The sequence below is a fragment of the Elephantulus edwardii genome, unplaced genomic scaffold (genome assembly GCF_000299155.1).
Source record: "Elephantulus edwardii isolate Elephantulus edwardi_28Jun2011 unplaced genomic scaffold, EleEdw1.0 scaffold00304, whole genome shotgun sequence".
Lineage (NCBI taxonomy): Eukaryota > Metazoa > Chordata > Mammalia > Macroscelidea > Macroscelididae > Elephantulus > Elephantulus edwardii.
In genome coordinates this window covers 1,913,134-1,937,544 of record NW_006400054.1, presented here as the reverse complement: position 1 = coordinate 1,937,544, position 24,411 = coordinate 1,913,134, and the positions used below count along the sequence as shown (strand labels likewise).

Genomic DNA, 24,411 nt, shown 5'->3' with positions numbered 1-24,411 from the left:
GAAGGCCAAACTAGCATGCAAGACGGCCAGCAACCTTCTTCCACTCTCAGGGAGCCCTTGGGCCGTACAATCTGTTGTCGCGCTTGTCCACCAGCTAGAAAGTGAGTCAGAGATGTGACTCCACCCAGAAGTGCCTCGGAAGAAAGTCCTGGAGACCTACCTCTGAATAAAACATCCACTGACAGCCCTCCAGAGCCCAGTTGTACTCAGATACACGAAAAGCCCACTCTAAGACAAGGGAGACTTAACAGCAGCTGGTCTGGGGCAGCGGCCAGACTCCTGCCATCCACTAGAGAAAGAGCTGGAATAGAAAATGCCCTAAGCTTTCATTTTTCCATCAGAGTCTCAGTAGCTGCTCTTGGGGAAGGGGCACCAAGACTCCACGGGGACTTCCCCTCCCTGCAGGATACAATTCCAGGTCCAGGCTGCATATCTGGTCCCTCCTCCAATCTCATCTTGCACCCTCTTCTACCTGTTCTCTGCACGATAACCACCAAAGCTTTTTGTGTGGACGCTGAGCCTTCCCACCCCAGGGCCTTTGCACATGCTGTTCCCTCCACCCAGAACAGGGTTCCCTCACTCATTCTTCTAATGGCTGTTCACACATCGCTTCCCTGGATTAGCCTTTCTCGACCAACCCAACCCCAACTCTGGTTTAAGTCTACTTAATGCAGAGTCTCTGTTTGCTGTGTATGTTTCCCTGTCTTTTGGGTACACGGGGGCCTCCTTGGGGACAAGGGCTCTGACCCTGCTCTGGCACTTAGCAGAGGGCCTGACACACAGCAGAATGATGGGTGCCACCAGGGTGGAGGGCAGTGCCTGGAGTTACGGAGAAAGGACAGACTGACATATGACCTCTATACCCCAGTGGCTCAAAGGTCCCCTGTTTTCAGGCCTGTTGCCACCAGTACAGGCCAAGCGGTGTCTGGAGGAGTTTCCCCGGAGATTCTGCGGCAGTGAGGGAAAGATTCCACATCTTTGCCAGCCAACACGGCTTCTGGGCAGTTGAGCTGTGTCTGGTGGGGCTGAAGAACTGAATTCCTAGTTTCATTTCACTGTCGTCAGCCTCCATTTCAGTAGCCACAGGTGGCCGGTCACTCCCCTAGTGGACAACACAGCTCTAAAGAGAAAGGTGGGCACAGGTGTCCTATGCCCCCTGAGGCTGTCTGTCCAGGCAGGTGGTCCCCGGGGTCACACGAGCCCAGTCTTCCTTCTTCATGAGGCAGGATGTCAGGGTCTCACCATTCTGTACTGCCACCAGGCTTGACACTGAGACCCTCACCTCCTCAAGCACCGAGGACTCACGGCAAATCGTGAGTCAAACTTGAGAACGAACACGCCGAGGGTGGGACCACATCCGTATCATCACCAACCTCAGCATCATAGGATCCCGGATGCATCCACTGACACCCCCGGCAGTGACCACTGCCAGCTCTGTTACCGACCCCACACATCCACCTACGCTGTCATCGGGCTGTCATCACACCACCCCAACACGGTTGTCGCCACCACAAGCCACCAATGCCACGGCCATTGGCACAACCCCAAACACTGTCACCACCCCACCCCCCATTACACACGCCATCGCTCTACCCAAGACCACCAGCAGCAGTGACAACACTGACACCACCTCCAAAATGCCCTTCATCGATTTCATCACCATCAATATTACCACTCACCTCAGCACCGACACGTCTACTATCACCTCCTCCCCATTCATTACCACCCCACCACCTCCATCATTGCCAAGCCCCCCACCCTAACGTCACCACCACCTTCTCCCACCCCTCACCCCACCATTGGGGAGCCTGCACAGGACACCAGCTCAAAGCTCTGACTCCAGAATGCAACTTCAGGCCCCGGTTAAAGTAGCAGCTGTGTGAGTTGAAATCCTTTCACTTCTATGAGCCTCCATGTCTTTGTAAAAGGGGGGCTAAGCCACGAAAACCGGATGACCCTAGGACCCAACTGTGGCAAGATTCGCCTGAGATGGTAGAATGTGCACGACAGTAATTTGGCACCGTTTTCTGGGTTCTGTGATCAGCGAGCCCAGGGCTCTTTGATGTTCACAGTCATGAGTGTGAGAGATCGAATCCACCCGTTTTGCAGATGAGAAAACAGAGGCTCAGTGAGATAACACAAGTGGCTCAGGCCCGATAACTAACAGATAAGGACGCTGGGTTGGGATGTGAGTCTCCAGGGGGACCAGGCTGAGGGGGGCCATCTTCTGGGCCAGAGCCTGGCTTTGCGGCCGGCCGGTCCAGTCTCAGGAGAGTACCCTGACAAGTGGTGATAACAGTGGCGGTGAAGGGTCCCCAGTCAGCCCAGGGGCCGGGGCCGGGGCCGAGTCTGCTCACCTGTGTCCTGGCGAAACTGGTGCATGGACTGCAGGTCGATGATGTAGGGCACCAGCTGCGCGTCCACCTGTCCCAGGACCACGGAGCCGCGGGAGTCCTCCTTGAGCACGCTCTCGATGTGGTGGCACACGGTAGCCGTGTAGGGCCGCCAGCGACTGTGCTCATTCAGCCACTCCCACACCACCACCCGGGCCACGTTCTGGGGTGGGAAGCCCAGGCCGGGCACCGGCACCATCACGCCCTGGCCTGGCCGTGACATGGCCACCGCAGCCTGGGGGGCCAGGGCCCCACGGGTGCCAGGCCCAGCTCTTCCTGGGCCTGCGGGCGGGCAGGGAGGGTCCTCTCTCCCCAGGGATGCAGCAAGGGCTGTCCGGCCTCCTTTCTCTGGAGGACTTTGGGTCCTCTGTGGGCCCAGAGGCCTCGGAGTAGGTGGGTGGGGTGGTGATCCAGGCTTCAAGGACCCCCTGCCACGCAGCGCTGTCTCAGTTCAACAAATGTCTTCCTCCTGGGGGTGCTGCTCTCAAATACTTGGCGCAGGTAGGGGAGCGAGGCCGCCCCTACTCTAGACCCGGCCTCTTCTCTGCTACTCTCCCAGCATTCGGCCAGCCGCGCACGGCCTGTCACCCGGAGGCCCGGGGCCCAGCCTGCCCGTGGCGTCCAGCCAGCCCTCTGCGCTCCCAACTGCGTCCCAGACCCTGCGCCTGACTCCAACCGGGCTGCTCTTGGCGTCTGGGTCCGCCCCCCTCCCCCGACGGCTCCTGTAGAAAGGGGCGTCCCTGCACCCCTGTCCCCTCTCCACGGTGTCTTGAGGGGCCCCGGTGGCCGCAGAACGCACAGGCGGAGGAGAAGCGCACCCTCGGCCCACCGGCCTGGGCTGTAGCCCCCGAGCTGGGCTGGGGGCCGAGGGGGGCGGGGGCCCGTGGGCACGCCCCACCCCACTCGTGCTCGCGACCTGCCGAGACAAGAAGGGGAGAGGGCCCTTTAAGAGCAGAGCGCAGCACCCCCTCCCCCTTCCCGGGAGAGCGCACGGCTAAGAACAATGGGGAACCGATGGGGGGGACCTCTGGGGGGCTTCAGGGGGCGCCCTGCCCGCCATTCCCTTGGGGCAGGCCTTTAGAGAGCTGAAGCCGGGGCGCGGTTTTCCGAGGTGTCCGCGGGAAGCGCCCCCTCCTCAACTCTGCGCGTTCCCTTCCCCCCCCCCCGCGCGCTCGCGCCCAGCCTGGGGGTGCAGGGCGCGGGGATGCGCGGCGCTGCAGGCTTGGCCCAGGGCCCCTCGGGGGGTCGCGACACGGAGGGGCGAGGCCGCGAGCTGCAGCGCCCTGTGCCTCCCGCTTTTGGGGTGACAGCTCCCCAGCCCAGATCTCCCCAAGCCGCGCGGGCCCTGCACGAGCCGGGGGTGGGGTCCCCCCGCGCCCCACGCTCTCACCGCCTCTCCGCGCTGCCTCCCTCTCGACTCGCGCCTCGGCCCTGCCGCCTCCTGGGCTCCCCCCAGCCGGAGGGAGCCGCGGTCTCCCCTCTGCGCCCCGGCCCTCGCAGGCCCCGCGGCCGCCGCGCGCCGACAAACAGCCCCACCGACAGACGGACGCAGGAGCAGGCGGCCGGACGCCGGGATCCCGCGGGTGGGAGGCGGCGGCCGCCGCGCTCGGGGGAGGGGCGGGGCGGGGGCGGGGGAGGAGGAAGGGGAGGAGACAGATCGCGCCCCGAACGCCGCCGGCGCTGGCTTGCGAGTCCCAGGGCGCCCCAAATCCCAGACTAGGCCCTCTGGGGCCCCCAAGCTGGGCGCGAGCAGGGGGTGGGGTGTTGTCACCTGCTAGCTTCTCAAACGTCCGTGCTTTCCTGTCGCCTAGACTGGGCCAGGCACACTATAGGTGCTCAATTAATGCTTGGAGAAATGAGTGAGGCCAGATTGGCTGAGGAAAGCTCTACGCGCCTTCCGGCCTCGGCTCCTATTCCGTGCATTCAAGGGTTGCCAACGCCCATCTCAGGGCCAAATGGGACCAGGGAATCTGGAGCAGACAGAGGCGAAGACTGAGGCCCAGGGTCACACAGCCGCTTCCAGCCACGCCAGGCTGAGCACTCGCGTCAAATTCTCTGCCAGAACTTAGTGAGCTGAGAGCACCCCACTTGTACCCGATGAGCGGCCTGGAGGCGGCAGCCTGCCTCTCTGGTGGGGGTGGCCCCGGCCTGGAGGCATAGGCCTTTAAGCAGGTCTCCAGGGCGCTGGAAATCAGAACGCGCCCCTCCCATCTTGTTCACAGCTGTAGACCCCATTTCCTGCAACCCCCAAACCCACTGCTGTCTGTCTAGTCACTTGCTGTCTGTCTAGTCCCTTCCCCCACGTGAGGCCTCTCCACTGGGTTTCTAAGGCCGGGGGTCCTCTCAGACTCACTGCCTCATTGTGGCCTGTAGTTGTTGTTGATTGCCTTCAAGTCGAGCACCACCCATGAACAAAAGGCCTGAAGCCCCTCTACAACTACCGACGTTTATCAAAGTTCATAGAGTTTCCGGAGGCATGTGGTTTAGGAAGCGGATGCCACTCCTGCTTCCAACATTGTGGCCTAGGCCATAGGAAATTGTACCGCACCTCTCTGGGGGTTCAAATCCACCAGCTGCTTCTCAGGAACCAGGTGAGCCTTCTCCTGCCCTGTGTTTACAGCCTCTGGAACTCAGTGCAGAGTCAGCTCCCCGGTGGTGCTCCCTCCATGGTAACGAGCGAAGTCATCTTTCTCTGACAGAGTGGTGCCTGGTTTTGAACTGCTGATCTTTCAGTTAAGCTCAATCACAGGGCTCTTTCTGCAAACAGTAGGTGTTCAATAATCATAATAATGGATGCGCATTGGCTGAAGGGGAGGGAGGCGGGAGCAGTCATGGTAATGGTCCCGCCTGGCTGCTCGCAGCTGAGAACACACACGGCCCAGAGGGGGCGGACCACCCAGGGCCTGCAGTGTTTAGATTAGGGAAGATGAAGGATGGGTCCGGGAACTCCAGCCTCAATGTCGATGTCAGCAAGGACAGCAGCCGCATTGGGAGGCTGCCCGGAGCGGCCCACACTCCCCTGCTTCCTTACCAAGGCAGCTGGTGATAAGTTGAGGTCAGGGGCCCTTTCCCAGAACCTAAGAGCCTCGGCCAGCTGGAGTGGCCTTCCCCGCTCCAGGCCTCTGCTCGGAGGTGGAGGACAGCCCTCCCCCTCTGCCCCCACCAGCATCCACTTGCTGGTGTTGGTCCCAGACCAAGGGAGGGGAGGCAGGGTCAGGTCTGCACTTAACAGATTGAGATGTTAAGTTGGGATACAACCTAGGCTTAGGGACAGCTTTCGGGGTGTCTGTGAGGCACCCCCCACTTCAGCAAATGTGCGCACCTCCGTGTTTTTCTGAGAGGAAGTATTACGGCTGTCAGCAGCCTCAGAGGATAGGATCAGGTGGTTCAGAGCTGATGTCCAACAGTCTTATGGGCAAGGACTAAAGGAAACCTGGGGACCCTAAGGTCGCAGTGGGATTGAGCAACATATTGGAAAAAGAACCCAGGCCTTCTGACTTCCTGTGTAGTGCTGCTATTCAAGGTCCCACTAAATGTCACCTCTTCCAGGAAGCCTTCCCTGAACTCACCCTGTCTTCCTCTGTTCTGCTTTGCTGAGGCTCTGATCTCACGCACACCGGATCACAATTAAGCCTGCCCCTGGTGGAGTGATGGGAGCAGGACCGCATCTCCCTCTCTTTGGATGATGTGTTTGCTGCTTCTTGCTAAGTGACTGTTGTTTATCGTGCTGTGTGCCAGGCACTTTCATGTTTTGTTAGCTGCTGCTGGGTCAGTCCAGAGTCCTGTGGACAGCAGAATGAAGCGTGGTCAGCCCTGCTCCATGTCCACAATTGTGAATCTGCACAAGTCCCTTCCTGAAGCTGCTTTGTATCTGAGTGTCTCCCAGCCCCGGGGCTCACCTCCCACTGAGTTTATTGACAAGGGTCTGTTGGGGTCCTCTGGGGTCCCATCAGCTGATTTGTGGAAGGAGACTACCAGGCCTTTCTTCCTAGTCTGTCTTAGTCGTGAAGTTCTGCTGAAACCTGGCCCACATGGGGAAGTCTGCTGATACTTGACATACAGTGGCTTCCAACATCACTGCATCATGTAAGCCATCAGCGTATGACAAGTTGACAGACGAATGGTGGCAACATTTATGGAACACTCACTAATTTTCACAACCACCCCCAAAAGATCAGCACTCTCCTTATTGTGCAGGTGAAGAAAAAAACCTCCACAAAAAAAACCCAACAAACCCTCAGAAGCTCAGAGGGGTGAGCTTCCCAGGTTCCCACAGGGAGTAAATAGGACTTGAACCGCAGACCGTGTTGCATTTCCTGTAGCACCGCATCATCCCTATGTTTGTTGAGTGACTAACAGATGGCACCCAGCTTAGCATCTGACATAAAGCGGGCCTTACCACCTCCCTCATCTGGGCCTGTCATTGAAGCAGGGAGGAGAATGTCTTAGAGTAAAGCCCTGTGTTGGGCACATGGGGAGAAAGGAGGTTCAAGGAAGGGGAAGAATTCATTGACCTTAGGGGGCCACAGTCCCTTGCAGAGATGGTGCACAGACCTGGAAGAAAAAAACATCGATCTACCAAAGAATAAAAAATATCGATCAGAAGCTTGTTTATCTGTCCTCTCACCCATCCTCCATTCTTTGTACCTGGGCAGATACCCTTTCTTCCCTCTTCCTTTTGTTCCTTTCACCCATTTACACATCTATCCCGAAAGGCTGGTGCCCTCCTGTGTGCCAGGCTTGGGACTGTGTGAGGAGACTCAGAATTCACCGAAGCAATGAGCTCACTCCTGCCCTTGGAGTCCCTAAGTTCCGTGGGTAGGTGAGAATGTGAATCAAGGTGTCACATAGCGTGAGGACAAACTTTTGCAGGAGTCATGAAGAAACCTTCTGGATCTTCTTAGATGATGCAGACACCGCTGGTGGCTTGGGGGTAAGGAGCTGCACTGTCAACCCAAAGGCATGTGGTTCAAATCCACCAGCGACCCAATGGGAGAAAGATGGGCAATCTCTTCTCATGGAATTTACTGCCTCTGAAAACCCGCTGGAGGGTCAGCTGTGGGTCGGTTCTGACTTGACAGCACATAACAGTGACAACAATCGTGTCAGAGGAGGCAGTGGTTGGTCAAGAGGGGCACTGCTGGGAATTCAAGCTGGGTTCACATGAGGATGTGAAATAAGGGATAACATTGCTGCCATCAGAGAGACCTTGGCTGCAGAAAAACCTAGAAAGATATATGTTGTTGTTATGTATCATCGAGTCCCCTGCGACTCATAGTGACCCTCTATGTACAATTGCTCTGAAGCCTGCCTGCCCTGTCCTGAGCCAATCTCACTGACTCGAGCATACCTAACCCCATTGCCCCAGTTACCATGTCAATCCATCTCTTCCAGAGTCTTCCTCTCCTGTGCTCTCTTTCCACCCTTCCAAGCATGACATCCTTCTCCAAAGACCAGTCTCTCCTGGCCATGTGCCCAAAGTGTATGAGATGGAGTTTCAAGATCCTAGCCTCCGTGCTCGCTTCGGCAGCACATATACTAAAATTGGAACGATACAGAGAAGATTAGCATGGCCCCTGCGCAAGGATGACACGCAAATTCGTGAAGCGTTCTGTATTTTGGACCCTGAAATTAATGAGTGTGTAACTAAGGCTAACTCCTTTCACCTACAAATTTTGTCTTTGGATACAAAGGTAAGTGTGGATAGTCCTTAGGGAGGGGCTGTTTTTTTTTTTAAAAAAAAGATCCTAGCCTCCAAGGAGAAACTTGGTTTCACCCTCTCCAAGACAGACCGATTTGTTCTCCTGACAGTCCATGGTATGTTTAAGAATCTTCTCCAGCACAACTACCTGTGCTCTTTTTTTTTTTTTAACAATTTCAGCTTCATTTATTTCTTTTATATTCACGTGCTACAGTACATAGGAATAATGATTTTGTAAAATACTACACGACATTGGACTATATAGAGAACCACCTGTGTTTTATTGACTACACAATAGCATTGGACCGTGGGAGTGGATCATAACCAATTATGGATAACATTGAGAAGAACAGGAATTCCAGAACACTTAGTGGTGCTCGTGTGGAACGTGGACTTAGACCAAGAGGCAGTTGTTAGGATAGAACAAGGGGGCACTGTGTGGTTTAGAATCGGGAAAGGTATGTACTAGGGTGTATCCTTTTTTTAAAATTTTATTTTATTATTTTTGTATGAGTGTACCATCAAATCAGATCTGACTGGTACAGGAGGAGATTGTCCCTCCTTCCCTGGCAGAGCATCTGGTGGATTCGAACTGTGCACCTCTGGGATTGTAGTTGCAGCTCCTTGCCACTAGGCCACCAGAACTCCCCTAGGGTGTATCCTTTTACCACACCTATTCAAGCTTTCTGGCAAGAAGGGCAGCTGGAACCCTCCTCCAAAGCAAGAATGCTGAGACCCTTGTCTCCCTCATTTTGCTCATGTTATCAGGAGGGGTCGTCTCTGGACAGGAAAGGAACATCATACACGGCAAAGCTCAGAGTCAGGAAAAGACAGCGAGCCCTCCAGTGAGAAGAATTGACACCGTGACTGCAACAACGGACTTTAAAGGCTCAGCAGGGATGGTGGTGATGTCCTCGGATGGCACTTAACAACAGCAACAACAATTCAATTTCTCTGCTGAGCAAGTGATTCAAGGAGCTGGTCTATATGGACAAAGATGTAGCCTCCGGTTTGGATGAAGACTCACCCACAGCCTGTGACAGGTGATACCACTTTGCTAGGTGAAAGCGAAGTGGACGTTGAAGTATTTATGAAAGATGAAAGGCTCCAGTCTTTTATTCCATCACACTTCAACAGAAAGCAAACAGAAATCCTCCCAGTTGGATGGCAAGTGGAGGGAAGGTTGACATTGTCAAGGATTTCATTGTACTTGGATCCACAATCCATGCCTTCGACAAAACCAAGCCATGCACTTTATCGTTCCAAAAGATTAATCATTGGGTTGTACAGTTTGATGGGGGGGTGGTGAGGGAAAGTAAAAGAATTTGTTCGAATTTGTATTGGAGTTTTGTAAATAAACTAGTAGAAAAAAAAAAGTGTGGAAGTGCCAAGAGGTCACTTGGACCATGAAACTGCAGCAGGCCCCAAACCATGACATCTTCACTCACCTCGTACCCATGGGAAATCTGGACAGTGACTGACGAGGACCAAAGAAGAATGAATGGCTTTTACTTATAGAGTTGGAGAAGAAGATGGAATGTACCGTGGACTGATAAAAGAATAAACTAAGACAGATGTGAGATCGTGCACACCCATGTTTATTGCTGCTTTGTTCATAATAGCAAAGAGTTGGAAACAGCCCAAGTGCCCATCAACAAACGAATGGATAGAGAAGCTATGGCACACTCACACTGTGGAATATTATGCAGCACTGAAAAATAAAAAACTCATGGACTATTATACAAAATGGGTGACCCTGGAGGACATTATGCTGAGTGAAATATCTCAGTCACAAAAAAACAAATACTGCATAGTGCCACTGTTGTAGAACGGGACTGACATCAGGGTTGGGGGGAAACTAAGAAAACAGGAGATAAATAATGTACATGACATTGAAACAGACAAGGGAGAGAACTGTGTAAAAGGAATATATGATTAGGTATTATAGTCATGACAAGAGTACAGAATAAGAGCTGCATAGTAAAGTGGTCTGGGTCGGGAGAATTATATAACAATGAAAGAACTTTTTTTTTGCAAAGAAAAAAGCAAACTTGGAGGGGGAGGTGGAACAGGGTGGAAAATGTGCAAAAATGAATAAATGGAAATCCAAATTCTTTATAATCTTTTGTTGATTTTTTTTTTAAAGAAGTGAGATTGGACACAGTATCAAGAGGACTTGTATCAGGAGAAAGACATTATTCTACAGTAGAAAGCAAATGCTAAGGGATAAACACCCCAGGTCTTGGATTGCCACAGGCTGGCAGCAATGGGCTCAAACATAACAAGGCTTGTGAGGACGATGGTGCAGGACTGGACGGTGTTTGGATACGCTGTATATAAAGTCACTATGAATTTGAACTTGCTGGCACCTAACAATGACAGCTCTTAGCTCTGGGGAACCAGAGAGGGCTTCCTAGAGGAGGTGACATTTCTGTGATTCCACAGATCTGGACTATGTGGGGTGGGAGGAAGTGCATTTACAGCAAAGGGAAAGGGATGTGCAAAGGTCCTGAGGTAGGAAAGAGCTTGATGTTTTGGAAGAATAGCAAGAAGGCTGGAGGGGACTCTGAGAATTGAATGGGGGAGGTATGGGTCAGGAGGAGATAGATGGGAAGGAATCCTGTAAATTGTGCACAGAAAAAACTATACATAAGCAATTCTCTCTTACAACAACTTGGTCATTGCAAATACATTTCTTTCTCAACACTATAAATGACAACTATACACATGGATCTCACTAAACAGAATACATAGGCGTCAACCAGCTCCATGGAGATTCAATACTCGCAGTCTCAACAGGAGGAAGGTGAAACTAAAATACACCATGAGTTAATTAAATGCAAATTAAAGCTGCAGTTGCAAAAATTCAAAACAAGTCTATGAGAACCAAAATGTGACTTTATGTCGGTTCTAGCTAGCTAAATTTGGAAATTTAAATGTAAATTAGCAAATTGAAGTTAACATGAGTTGTGTAACATCAAAAACTTTATGCACATCTAAGTATATAGAAGCATTATTCAAAATAGCAAGAAAATGAAAATATCTCAAATGCCCATCAACAAACACATGATTGAGAAATTGTGGCATAGTCTCACAATGAAATACTACCCTGCACTAAGGAACAATGACTTAATAAAATTATATATGATATGTGTGATATTAAATGTTTATTATTCAAATTTAAAAACCTAACAACAATTCTACTCTAAAGTGCATCAGAGACTACATCCTGGGGAAATCCTTGTCCGTCTACAAATCATTGTCACCCGGAAGAATGCTCGCAGGAGATCTGTCCATCGGCTCTGTCTCTAGTGGCCGCGATTGGGAAATAACCCAAATGCAAGCAAAGCAGATGAATGAACCCCTGAAAGGGACTCTTCAACTTAGAAGGCAATAAAGATCCCTAGTCAAACACAGAAATATGGATGGACCTCTGAAATAGGCCATGACTTAAACAGAATACCTTTTTTATAAAGTCAACGTTAACTAGAATTTTCCATCTGGTCTACCTATCTGATACAGGCCATGGTCTTTGCTGTCATTTGTTATGCAACAGAGAGTTGGACAATGACTGAGAAGGATAGAAGGAGAATTGATGCCTCTGAGCTGTGGGGCTGGAGAAGAGTATTGAGGGTACCATGGACTGTCGAGAAAACAGATTCATCCTGGAAAGGGTTAAACTGGGCTGCTCCTTGGAGGCAAGGATTCTGAGGCTCTGTCTAACATACTTTGGACATGTTATAAGAAGGGGACCGGTCCTTGGAGAGGGACATCATGCTTGGTAGGGTTGAAGGACACTGCAGGAGGGGAAGACCCTCTATGAGGTGGATTGATTCAGTGACTGGGGTAATCGGGATGGGTGTGTCAGAGACAGTGCGATTGGCACAGGACAGAGCGGAGTTTAGGGCTGTTGGTCATAGGGTTGCTATGAGTCGCAAGCGACTCGACGGCACGTAACAACAACAACAACAACTACCTATCTGCCTTGCAGTAGGTAAAAATGGTGCAACAGATCCCTTCAAATATGTTTTAACCCCCCCCAACAAACAACATATATAATTTTAAAGACTAAAATGTATTATTGCACTTTCAGTCGCCTCATTTGCATGTGAAATCAGGACAATGAATAAAGAAGCTCTAAGAACTGATGCCCTTGAATTACAATGTTGGGAAAGAGTCTTCAACACACCAAGACCTCCCAGAAGAATGAACAACTCTATCTTGGAAGCACAGCTCACATGCTCTTCAGAAGCGAGGACGCCAAGACTTTGCCTGCCATGCTTTGGACATGTGAGGAGAAGGGTCAGGCTCTAGAAAATACTGCCTTTGGTGAAATTGTTGTTGTTATTGTTATTGTGGGCTTTCAAGTCACAACCGACTCATGGCAGACCTCCCAGCAGGTCTTCAGAGGCAGTAAATCAAACGGGAAGAGATTGCCCTTCTCCCGTGGAGCAGCTGGCTGGCAGATTCGAACCATAGGCCTTCGGAATTGCAGTGCAGCTCCTCACCTCGAAGCCTACAGAGTCCTTAATGGTAAAATAGGTGAGTGAAAAAGAGAAAGACCCTCTGGGACATGGGTTGACATAGTGACTCGGATATAGCAATGTTTAGAAAGATGGTACAGGACCAGGGAATGTCTTATTCAATTGTATGTTGGCTTTCTATGTGCTGGAAACAAAATGATGGAATCTAACATCAATCTATCTGTTGATTTATTGAGCTAATCGTTGGCCTATGGGTGCTGGCTAGTGCAAAGAGTTGACTTACTTCAACAGCTGCAAACCTTACTTGGTAGCTAATGGAAAGTCTGGTGGTTCGAGTCTGCCCAGGGATTCTTGGGGAAGAAAAGATGTGACACTTCTGAAATCCCAGCGGGGCACAGTTCTTTTGTGACATGCCTGAGCAGGCATCCATTTCTGCTAAAACTTTCTGTGTGTATACACATGTAATGATAAAACCATCTAAGAATGGCACTGGACAGGCAAGTCCTGACCGCTTCTCCCTCTATCCCAGCCTCTGATCAATCTACGGGGCTTTCAGGCTGTGCGATGCTGTGGGGGTCCCCAGCCAGGACCTATACTCTTAGAGCAGAGAAAGGACCCAGAGGAAGAGCAGAGCTTAGAGTTTGAGTGAGGTGAGACAGGCAGCTGGGGAGAAGGAAGGAGTTTTTGCAGAACTGATCCATTCAGAGATGGAGATGGGGAAGAGCAGGCCTAACACTCCCTGGACACTGGTGTTTTTTTCTCTCCCTGCAAGTCTTGTGCTTGCTGGAGAAATGCAAGGGGAATGGGTGCACAGCGCCACCTGGTGATATATTTTAGGCCATTGTTCCAATAATGCAGGTTGTGTGGTCAATTCCTTAAAAAGAAAATGAGAGTATTGCTTCAATCAGATTACCCTGACTCTTGTGATTGTAGGTCCTTCCAAAGAGTTTTCCAGGGCGTTTTGGGAATCTTAGTAGGTTCAGTCTTTTTTTTTCCCCAATTTTATTTTATTATTTTTTTTGGTCTGTGTACCGTCAAATCAGATCTGACTGGTACAGGAGGAGATTGTCCCTCCTTCCCCGGCCGAGCATCTGGTGGATTCGAACCGTTCGCCTCTGGGATTATAGTTGCAGCTCCTTACCACTAGGCCACCAGAACTCTCTTAGTAGGTTCAATCTTCATGAGAAGGGATAGTTCAGGTTTTGGGTTTTTTAAAAATTGGGTTTTGTTCAGTCACTTAAACACGTTTCATTTCATAATAATCACCATTGTGTAATGCCAATATTTACAGCATCTGACTGAAACCTCTCAAGGCTACTCCTTGGGAAAGGGTGTCCTCTTTGGAAGGATAGAGGTCAGCGAAAGAGAGGAAGACCTCCGTCAAAATGGATTGACACAGTGACTTCAGAAATGAGCTTCAAGTGTGTAAGAGATGCAGATGATGGATGGCCCAGGATAGGACAGGATTCAGGTCTCTTATTTGCAGGTCTCTTATATAAGTCTGTCGACTCGACTGAACCTAACAATAAACTGAGAACTCTCAAGAAGGGGTAGTCTGGTGTGTGAGGAGGCCTGTGGGTCCCTGGTGGCACAGAGGTTATGTGTTCAGCTGCTAACAGAAAAAAAGTTCAGTGATTTGAACCCACTGGCCACTATGCGGGAGAGCACCATGGTGCTTGGCTCCCACTTTTAGAAAGATTCCCAGCCGTGGAGACCTCAGGGTTGTTCTGAGTCAGAGCCCACTCCATGTGTGTTGTTAGGTGTATTTGCTGATTACGGCTCATAACGGCGCTATGAACAGCAGGCCAGAACCTTGCCCTACCCTCACCCTCTCTTCCATGCTCACACCCACTGGCGTAGTCACCGTGTCAACCCATTGCACGGAGGAGCTTCCTAAATTTTGCGGACTCCCTACTTTTCCAAGCTTGGTGTCTTTTTCCAAGGGCCTGGCCCCTCCAGACAACGTGCCTGGCGGGTGTGAGATGCCATTTCACCAAAGCTGCCTCTACAGAGCACCCTGGCCTCACTGCCTGAGATGGATTCATTTGTTCTTTGGTGGTCCACGGGGTATTTCATTCTCTTTGCCACCCCCACAATGCAAAGGCATCCATTCTTCTTTTTTAATTATTATTATTAATTTTAATGAAAATTTACAGATATTTCGGATTTTCATTCATTCATTGTTGCACTTTTCTCCCTGCCCACCCCTCCCCTCCAGTTCATTCTTCTCTTTGAAAAATAAAATAAAAATTCTTTCATTGTTATACAATCTCTCCCCCCAAGTCCACTCCACTATGCAGCCTTCGCTCTGGACTTCTGTCATGGCAATAATACCTAATCGTATAACCCTTTTAAACAGTTCTCTCCCTCATCTGTTTCAATACAGTATACATATTTTATCCTATCTTTCTCAGTCTCCCCCTCAACTCCTATGTCAGTCCCGTTTTACAACAGTGGCACCATTCAATATTTGTCCTTTTGTGACGGAGATACTTCACTCGGCATAATATCCTCCAGGGTCACCCATTTTGAATAATATTGCATGAGTTCCTTGTTTTTCAATGCAGCGTAGTATTCCATTGTGTGAATATACCACAGCTTCTCTATCCATTTGTTTGTGGATGGGCATTCTTCTTGATCTTCCTTACTCATTGTGTAACCTTCACATGCATATGACAGTATGACTTAATTTACTGTCAAGGAAACTTGGTGATGTAAAGGTTTTGCAGCTCTGCTGCCGATGGAAAGAGTGTTTTAAACTCACCCAGTGGCTCCCCAGAAGCAGTGTCTTCTTTGAGGAGTATCACCCTGTAAGAGGATACTGTACCCTCTTAAAGATCATCCTTGAAAACCCCATGGGGGCAGTTCTTCTGCCCTTTGGCTTCCCCATCCTTCGGATGTTGATGTTTCAGCCTTAGTGTTACCTCAGAGTTACAAGATGGCTGCAAAAGCTCCAGACATCACCACCTTAGACAACAGTGCTCCAAACAGAAAAGGACAAAGAAGAACAAAAAGGTTTGTTTGGGATTTCCCCCCCTCTTGCTTCTCTTGCAATAGGAGAACAATCTTCTCAGAATCCCTTAGCATGGACCCTCCTATGTGTGGGCAGAGCTGGGTCACAGGTCCACCTCTAGACCAATCATTGGCTAATGGGGAACAGGATGACCGATTTGGTTTAGACTAATGTAGACTCATCTCCTGGAGGTGGGTAGATTTTGGGAGTAAGAATAAGGGGGAAAGGAATGCTGGGTAGGTTGTTAACAGGGTTGACCTGTAATTGATGCTGGGTAAATACTGGGGAGTGAACAGATGGGTGGCTGGGACTCGGTAGAGGATCCTAAAATAAGGCCAGCATGTAGAGGGTTGGCTTGGGTTGTCATAGCAGGCCTAGCTCTCATGGTGGACTTGTCCATGCCTTTCACGGAGTGATTCCCCCTGGCCAGGGAGACAGGCCACCCAGCTGCCAAGGAGGAAGTGGCCAGTAGCAGCTCCTGGCCTTCCCAGTGTGACTGTCTGGGCTCCAGACAAGCTGCTGACACCTGGCCTGCCATCTGCTGTCCACCTAGGAGCTGAGTCTGCCAAGGAGAGGCTGGGAGGACACACCAGGAGAGTTCTGGCTGCAAAGCAGGTGTGGGGGATGGAGGGAGGGAGTGGGGCCCTTGACTCCAAAGGTGAAACCCCAAGAAAGATCAGGGATGGCCTGAAATGCACTAAAAAGTTCAATTCCCGTCCATAGGATCGATCCTTCTTTAAGACTTGCATGTTTATTGTCCTTCGCAGGTTACCAGGTTCATAATGACCTTCATGAATTGTTTGGTTCTTCATTTTGTTTTATTTGAAAGCATAAAATTCCATTTTAAAGAATCCAGACTTAATGGATCTGTAGAGTCTGGAAGGAGTCCTGAGATAATGGCCTTCAAGTGCTGAATTGAATTGACCTCTGAGTAGGGAGCTCTGGTGGCTTAGTGGTAAGGAATCATACCACCAACGCAAAGGTACATGGTTCAAATCCACCAGCTGCTCAAGAAGGATGGGCAACCTCCTCCTGTGCAATTTACTGCCTCTGAAAACCCACTGGAGAGTCAGCTATGAGTTGGTTCTGATTTGACTTTTAGTCCAAAATGTAAAGATTGTTGCCCTTGAGAATCACATTACTTTAAAAGAAATTCTCTGTGGCCTTGTGTGTTCCTGCAGGGCTTGTGAGAGCAGCGTTAAATGGTCTGAGGCCTTGCTCTGCATTATCTACAGGTCAAGGTTATAGAAATTTCAGACAACGGGGGGAAAAAATTATCTGTAGAAGACCAGTGGGCCAGAAGCTATTTTTGAGACATTTGGAGGAGCAGGGAGGTTAAGTCAACAAAAGTGAAACAGCTAGCCCAGAAATAGCTAGGGAGAAGAAAATGTGCAACAATGAAGAATTTTTTTTTAAAAAATGAGAATGTTGACACAATTTAAAGGATGCAGCCAACGTTCATTGGACGTGATGTCTAGAAGCCGTGAGATGAGGATGAGGTTCACCATGAATGTTTTCACAAAAAATAATTTAAAAAAAAGCAAGCAAGTAGAACATTCCATCACATGCCGTCTCTCGGTTTGATTCATCTCCTCCGGACGTGGGTCTTGGGGTTTGACTGTGTCACTCTGTTCCGTGTTGGCGCCCACGCTGACACACTGCGAGTGCAGAGTCTACAGGCAGTAAAGGTTTGTTCTTCATGGACTTGGCTGCATATTATGGGCCAGCCGGTCCTCAATTAGAACAGGTGACCCCAGGTACCTGGAGAAAGAGAGAGGCAGAGAGACAGAGGGAGAGAGGACACACACATACACCGACAGATACACACACACACACACACAGAGAGAGAGAGAGGGAAGGAGGAAGAGAGAGAGACACACACACACAGATACACATATACACAGAGAGAGAGACAGAGAAACAGAGGGAGAGAGGACACACACATACACCGACACACACACAGAGAGAGAGAGAGAGAGACAGGGAGAGAGAGAGAGGGAGAGAGGGAGAGAGAAAAGCCAAAGCTGGGGAAGGACATCCCACTTTTACTTCTAGTCTGTGGACCAGACAAGGGGCAGAGGCAGTGAGGATGGGGCCACTAGGTTTGAGAGAGGGTTAGGGTTAGGGTTAGGTTTCCAGGAGGAGAATGGCTAATTCCTTATTGATATATGAACAAGAACTCTACTGTGAACTACTTACTGCTGTTTCTAGGTCCTGCTGGGTCCGTTCTGACTCTTAGCCACAGCAGGCACCGTGGAATAAAATGGCCTCTTGTCCTTCCCATTCCTTCCTGTGCCCGAACCACCTTTTGTAGACACCAGGTCAATCCATCTGGATGAGGGTGTCCCTCTTTCTTGCTGATCTCTACTTTACCACGGACAATGAATACGGAAGCTGTTAGCAGCACTGATGCCTTTGAATTGTGGTGTTGGTGAAGAGTATTGGATATACCATGGACAAAAAACCAAATAAACAACAACAATAACAACAAAGAACAAATAAACTTGTCTTTGAAGAAGTGGAGCCGGGGAGCTCCTTAGCTACAAAGACAGGGAAACCTTGTCTCACATGCTTTGAGCATGTTGTTAGAAGGCACCTGTCCTTGGAAAAAGACCTCAGGCCTGGAAAAGTAGAGGGTCGTTGAAAGATCTTCAGTAGGACAGTAAGACAGTAAGACAGATGTCCAAGGCTGTGACCTTGGACTTGAACATGGTGAAGATCTTGAGAACGGGACTGGAGAGGGCAAGGTTTTGATCTGTTGTTCATAAAGGTCCTAGGACTTGGGGCGCTCTGGTGGCCTAGTGGCAAGGAGCTGCAACTACAATCCCAGAGGCGCACGGTTCGAATCCACCAGATGCTCTGCTGGGAAAGGAGGGACAATCTCCTCCTGTACCAGTCAGATCTGATTTGACGGTACATGCACACAAAATTAATAAAATTAAAAAAAAGGGGAGCTCTGGTGGCCTAGTGGCAAGAAGCTGCACTGCAATCCCAGAGGAACACGGTTCGAATCCACCAGATGCTCTGCCGGAGAAGGAGGCGCAATATCCTCCTGTACCAGTCAGATCTGATTTGACGGTACATGCACACAAAATAATAATAAATAATAATAAAAAAATAAAGGTCCTAGGACTTGAACAGCAGGCGTGTTGTCCTGCCTGAGGTGTTTCAAGTGGCAACTCGTATGTTGCTGGAAGCTATGTCACCAGGATTTCTGATAGCAGACGCGTCACCCGTAGTGGACAAGTGTCACGGGAGCCTCCAGACTAAGACTGATCAGGAAGAAGCATTGGCCATGCACTTCTGAATTCACTGGCCTCTGGACACCTGAGAGACTGCAGTGGGGCATCCCGGGCGAGGAACTGGGATGAACACCTAGGAGATAATAACCTCAACCATCAGGGGGGCAACTGTGAGTGGGTCCAGCCTGCAGAAAGAAGGGTGAGCCAGCACTAGTGGTGGAGACTCACTAAGGAACCAACAGACGCAGAAGAACCCTTGAATCTATGGAGTCCTTGCAATGTGGGTGGAAAAAAAATGATATCTTTATTTTCATCAACTTCTCACCGAAATGGAACATTTCTTCCCACTATGAGATTAAACCAGGCTGCTCCTTGGAGGCAAGGATTCTGGGGCTTCGTCTGACATACTTTGGACATGTTGTAAGGAGAGACAGGTCTTTAGAGAGGGGCATCATGCTGGGTAGAGTGGAGGGACGGCGCAGGAGGGGAAGACCCTCTATGAGGTGGATTGATTCAGTGACTGGGGTAATCGGGATGGGTGTGTCAGAGGCAATGAGATTGGCACAGGATAGAGCACGGTTTAGGGCTGTTGTACATAGGGTCACTATGAGTCGCAAACGACTCGATGGCACATAACAACAACAACAACAACAACATGAGTGTAGACACCAAAGCACAGACATATTAATAGTGTAATCACACCGCAATATGGCTTTGTCATCAGTGCAAAGTTTCGCTGATTTCAAATCAAATTTTGCTCCCTGGAGCTATTTTTTTGAAAAGGACAACTTTACCTCATCATTCCTTTCAGATTAAGATGGTCACTCACGTGTCCGTGCGAAGGTTGGATGATGAATAAGGAATGACTGAAGAAGAATGGGAGCCTTTTAATCGTCATGTTGGTGAAAAACACTGAATGTATTGTGGCCTTGTACTAATGGACAAGAATGTAACAGGAATGCCCTTTGGAAGTGAATTTGGTGAGGCTTCATCTCACATATGTGGATGTGTTATCACAAGGGGCCAGGACATGGAGCAGGATGTCATGCCTTGGTCAAAGTACAAGGTGAGTACAAAAGAGAAAGTTGCCCAAGGATGTAGCTTTAACAATGGCCTTGAGCATGGTGAAGGCTATGAAGAGGGCACAGGGCCAAGCAGTGTTTTGCTTTGTTGTAATTAGGGTTATGAGTCTGAGCTGGTGTGATGGCACCAAACAACAGTAACGCGGCCAGACTCTTTTCTCACAAGTGCTCTGCGGCGGGGGGCCTCCCCGGGGCGGGGCGGGGCCTCCCCGGGGCAAGGCTTTGGGGAGGATTGGCAACCCTGTGGGTGAGGCTTTATCTTGTGGGTTCAGATCGGCACCAGTGAGGCCCACCAGGCAGCAGGCTCACCTGGCCCAGGTGGGAAGGCTGTAGCCCAGCTTCCAGGTGGGGAAGTTACTGGAGGTTTCCTATCACTCATGGAAGGAGCCCCTGGAACCTCGTAAGCTGAGGTCTACAACAGCTCACTATACCAAGCTAGAGGGAGGCCCGCCCAGTGCCGGATCTTAGAGAGTCCATGACATTCAGGAGTTATAAAAGCCTGGGCTGTGGAAGCAGAGAGATCTCAGATGGAGGTCTGGTCAGGTCACTTGGCCTTGACTGTGCTGGGCCTTGGCTTCCTTGTTTATAAAACCTCGTGTAGATAGGATCGTGTTCCCCTGAAATACATACTGAAATTCTCATCCCTGGACGTTGAGAGGAAGTTTGAGGTCAAAGCGGCAACATATAAGGTTGCAAAGTGAAAGATGCTGTGTTTCTCAGTCCCTGCAGGGTTCCTCCGAGTTGGAATCAATGTGTTGGCAATCACTTTTGAGTGGGTATTTGTATGTGAGCCTGTTTGGAGGGGAGGGATTTTTGCTACCTTAGTGAGGTCATCCTGGAGGAAGACGGGTCCCAGACCTAAACCTTTCTGAGTCGTGTCTTAGGAAAAAAGAAAACAAACAAGTCTTAGAAGTGCAACCAGGGTGCTCCACAGAGGTTAGGATGGGGGGACTTGGTCTCATGAATACTTGGGGCATGTTTTTATGATGCACCATTCTATGGAAAAAGAAGAAAAAAATTGAGCGGAAGACAGATTGACACAGTGACTGTGACAATGGACTTGAACATGGGAAAAGCTTTGAGGATGGTTCAAGGTTTTGTGTTTTGTTGCTGTATTTTTTTCTTTTTTCTTTGTCTTTATTCTTTTTTAAAAATAATTTTAATGAACATTTACAGAGATTTTGGATTTCCATTCATTCATTGCTGCACTTTGTTGTATTTTTTTAATCGATAAATTTGTGTTTGTTTTTTATTTTCTAGGCATATCAATATATTTTCCCTCTACCCATCCTCACCTCTCTGCTCTTCCCCCATGTTGCATCCCCATACATGTTTTGCCAATTATCCTTCTATTTTTACAATAATGGGTGTATGCAGTATTTGTCCTTATGAGACTGAGTTAGTTCAGAGGATGGTGCAAGGCTCTGACCTGTTGTTCACAGGGTCGCCATGAGTCATTGTTTGACAGCAGCTAACAGAGACACACACATGCGAAAGTTGGATAATAAGTAGGAAAGATCAAAGAAGAATTGATGCTTTTGGCAAACATGTTGGCAAATAATATTGAATCAACCACAGACTGCCAGAAGGACAAACAAATCTGTCGCTGGGTGGGAGCTGAGGCGGGGAAGAGACCGGGCGCGTGTGCCTCCCTGTGGATAATGGTGTGCATCTTGTGTGTGGCTTGTGGTGGTGTGTGGGTGGTGGGAACCTGCTGGTGTAGTCCTCCGCAGCGCGTTGCCCTGAAAAGAAACAAGCAGAGATCTTCAGTGGTTAGAATCCATTGGAAGTTCCACAGAGGAAATGATGGGTAACTTCCTGTTTAGATTTACAGCCTCAGAAAGCCAGCAGAAGGTTGCTAGGAGGCGGATCGACACAGTGGCAGTGAGTTTTGGAGTTCTGGGTTGGTGGTGGCTGTAACAGGGTGAGGATACAGACCTTGAATCCTGGGGAGGGCATTGTGGACATGAGAAGAAATATCCTTGAGATATCTAACCAGTTAGGGGAATATTTATCAAATAACAAGAAACCTGGAGGGACTTTAATTGGTGGTCTAGTGGTAGAAAGCTGTGCTGCAATCCCAAAGGCACACAGTTCAAATCCACAAGCTGTGTGCAGGAGAAGGATGGGCAATCTTCTCCCGTGTGTTTACTGCCTCTGAAAACCTGCTGGAGGGTCAGCTGTGAGTCAATTCCAACTCCATGGCACACAATAACAAGTGGTAAGAAGCTTGACTGCAATCCCAAAGGCACGTGGTTCAAATCCACCAGCTTCTCTGGAGAACAACAGGCAATCTCCTCCTGTAAAGGTTTGCAGCTTCAGAAACCTGATAAAGATTTGCTCTGGGTCGGAACCAATTAAATGACAGTGGGTTTCGGTTTGGGATGAATCATTTGCTGACATAGCTCAAATGGCTAAACGCTTGTCTGCTAACTGAAAGCATGGCTGTTCAAACCCATCCAGAGGTGCCTTGAAATAAATGGCTGGTAAATTGTTTCCAAAAGATCATAGTCTTGAAAAGACCCAGTTCTGCCCAGTCTCACATCCAGTCACTACCCAGAACTGACCCCATGGCCAGACTTGGTCATTTCCTTGCAGGTTACTGCTTCCAGCTCAGACTGATTTACTTCTCATTTGTACCACTAGATGGAAGTAGGAGCAGGGGCATAGAGACCAAAAAGAAAAAAAAAACAATAGAGGAAAAATCTGGGCAGAGAAAGATCAGCAGGGAAATGGGTGGAGACAGAAGGTGGGAAGCTGGAGGGAGAGAGGGAGAGAGGAGGACACAGCTTACAAGGAAGGAGAGTGCCCAGCTGCTGAATCCGAGCTGTCTATGTTTTGGGATGACAGCACAACTCCTTACCCACCAGGCCACCCGAGTTCCCTATTTATGTTGTTTTAGGAAGGAAGGAAGGAAGGAAGGGAGGGAGGGAGGGAGGGAGGGAGGGGAAGGAAGGAAGGGGAGGAGAAGGAGGTGGAGGAGGAGGAAGGAAGGAAGGAAGGAAGAAGGAAGGAAGGAAAGGAAGGGAAGAAAATATGTTGTCAAGAATTTCTCCAAACTGCTAAAGAGCAATGAAATCAGTTTAAAGACTAAGGTGCTCTAGTACATATCCAAACTGCTAAAGAACAATGACGTCAGTTTAAAGACTAAGGTGTGCACGATCTGAGCATGGTATTTTCCGTTGCTTCCTAGGCTTCTGAAAGTTAGACAATGAATAAGAAAGCTCAAAGAACGAGTGGTACTTTTGAGCTGTGGTATTAGGGAAGAGTACTAATTATCCCACAGACTGTCAAAAGAGTAAACATCTGTCCTTGAGAAAGTGCAACCAAGGTGCTCCTTAGAGATGGTGAAATGTATTTACATGATTTACTGCCTCTGAAAACCCACTGGAGGGTCAAACATGTGTCAGATCTGACTTGATGGTATATAATAACAACATGTACTGCACACACACACTGTTGTTGTAAGTGCTGTTAGGTGCTATATTATCTCTCAAAATGCCAGGAACTCACTGCTGTTGAATTGAGTATGACTCATAGCAACCCTATGAACAACAGACCTGAACCCTGGCCTATCTGGTGCCATCCAATCAACTCAGACACACTTAAACCCATTGCTGCAGTCACTATAAATCCATGTCATTGAGAGCCTTCCTCTCTTTTGCTGACCCTCCACTTTTTCCAAGCATGATGTCATTTTCCAAAGAATAGTCTCTCCTAGCAACACGCCCAAAGTAGGAGACATGAAGCGTCGGCATCTTTGCTCCAAGCAGCACTCTGGCTGCACTTTTCCCCCAAGACTTATCAGTTTGTTCTCCTGGCAGACGATGGGATACTCCTCTCCAGCACCACATCCTAGAGCAGAGAGTTGAGGCAATGTTCGCCCCTACAGATGTGGAAGGAAACAGTTACCATCTCCTGGATCTGAACCTCAGAGGGCTCATGTTGAACTTTGAACCTCCAACGCTGTAACAGAATACATTTTCGTTGTTGTAAGTCACCAAGTCTGTGGTTATTTGCTTTGTCAGCAACAGGAAATGAATATGTTTAATATCAAATTCCAGGTCCTTATAATTCCTGTTATGTCACAGCAAGGGAAATATGAGTCTCTGAGGAGTATGTTGGGAGCATCAGATGTCAGTGTTGGTCCGCTGACATTTAGTTGGCAGATGTTGGGTCATGTAGCTCTCTGTCTTTTTAAATGAAGCGTATATGTAGGGTTTTTTAAAATGCATTCAATAGGAGAAGAGGCAGAATGTGGAGACACGAGCATGAGGTGGATTTACACTCAGGCTCTTACACAATCTTTGACAAAGCAGAGATGAGTCCTTGTGTCTGATGCCCAATTCACAGCAGCCAATGAAGGGGGAAATGCAGAGAGGCTGCAATGTCATTTCCAGACCGCTGCAATGAAGAGACTGTCACAAAAGAGTGAGTCAGACACATTGTTTTGGTTTACCAGTACATAGAAAAGTTATATTTATACTATTCTTTTA

At 49.2% G+C, this 24,411-nt stretch overlaps 1 protein-coding gene across 1 annotated transcript in view; it reads right to left on the bottom strand.

The window, feature by feature from the left end:
- The window catches only part of DTX1 (deltex 1, E3 ubiquitin ligase), a 47,213-nt gene extending 44,597 nt beyond the window's left edge, over positions 1-2,616 (bottom strand). The window contains exon 1 of the mRNA XM_006900984.1: positions 2,358-2,616. Coding sequence (XP_006901046.1) covers positions 2,358-2,616 — 259 coding nt within the window. The remainder of the gene's footprint in view (positions 1-2,357) is intronic.
- Positions 2,617-24,411: the final 21,795 nt, after the last annotated feature.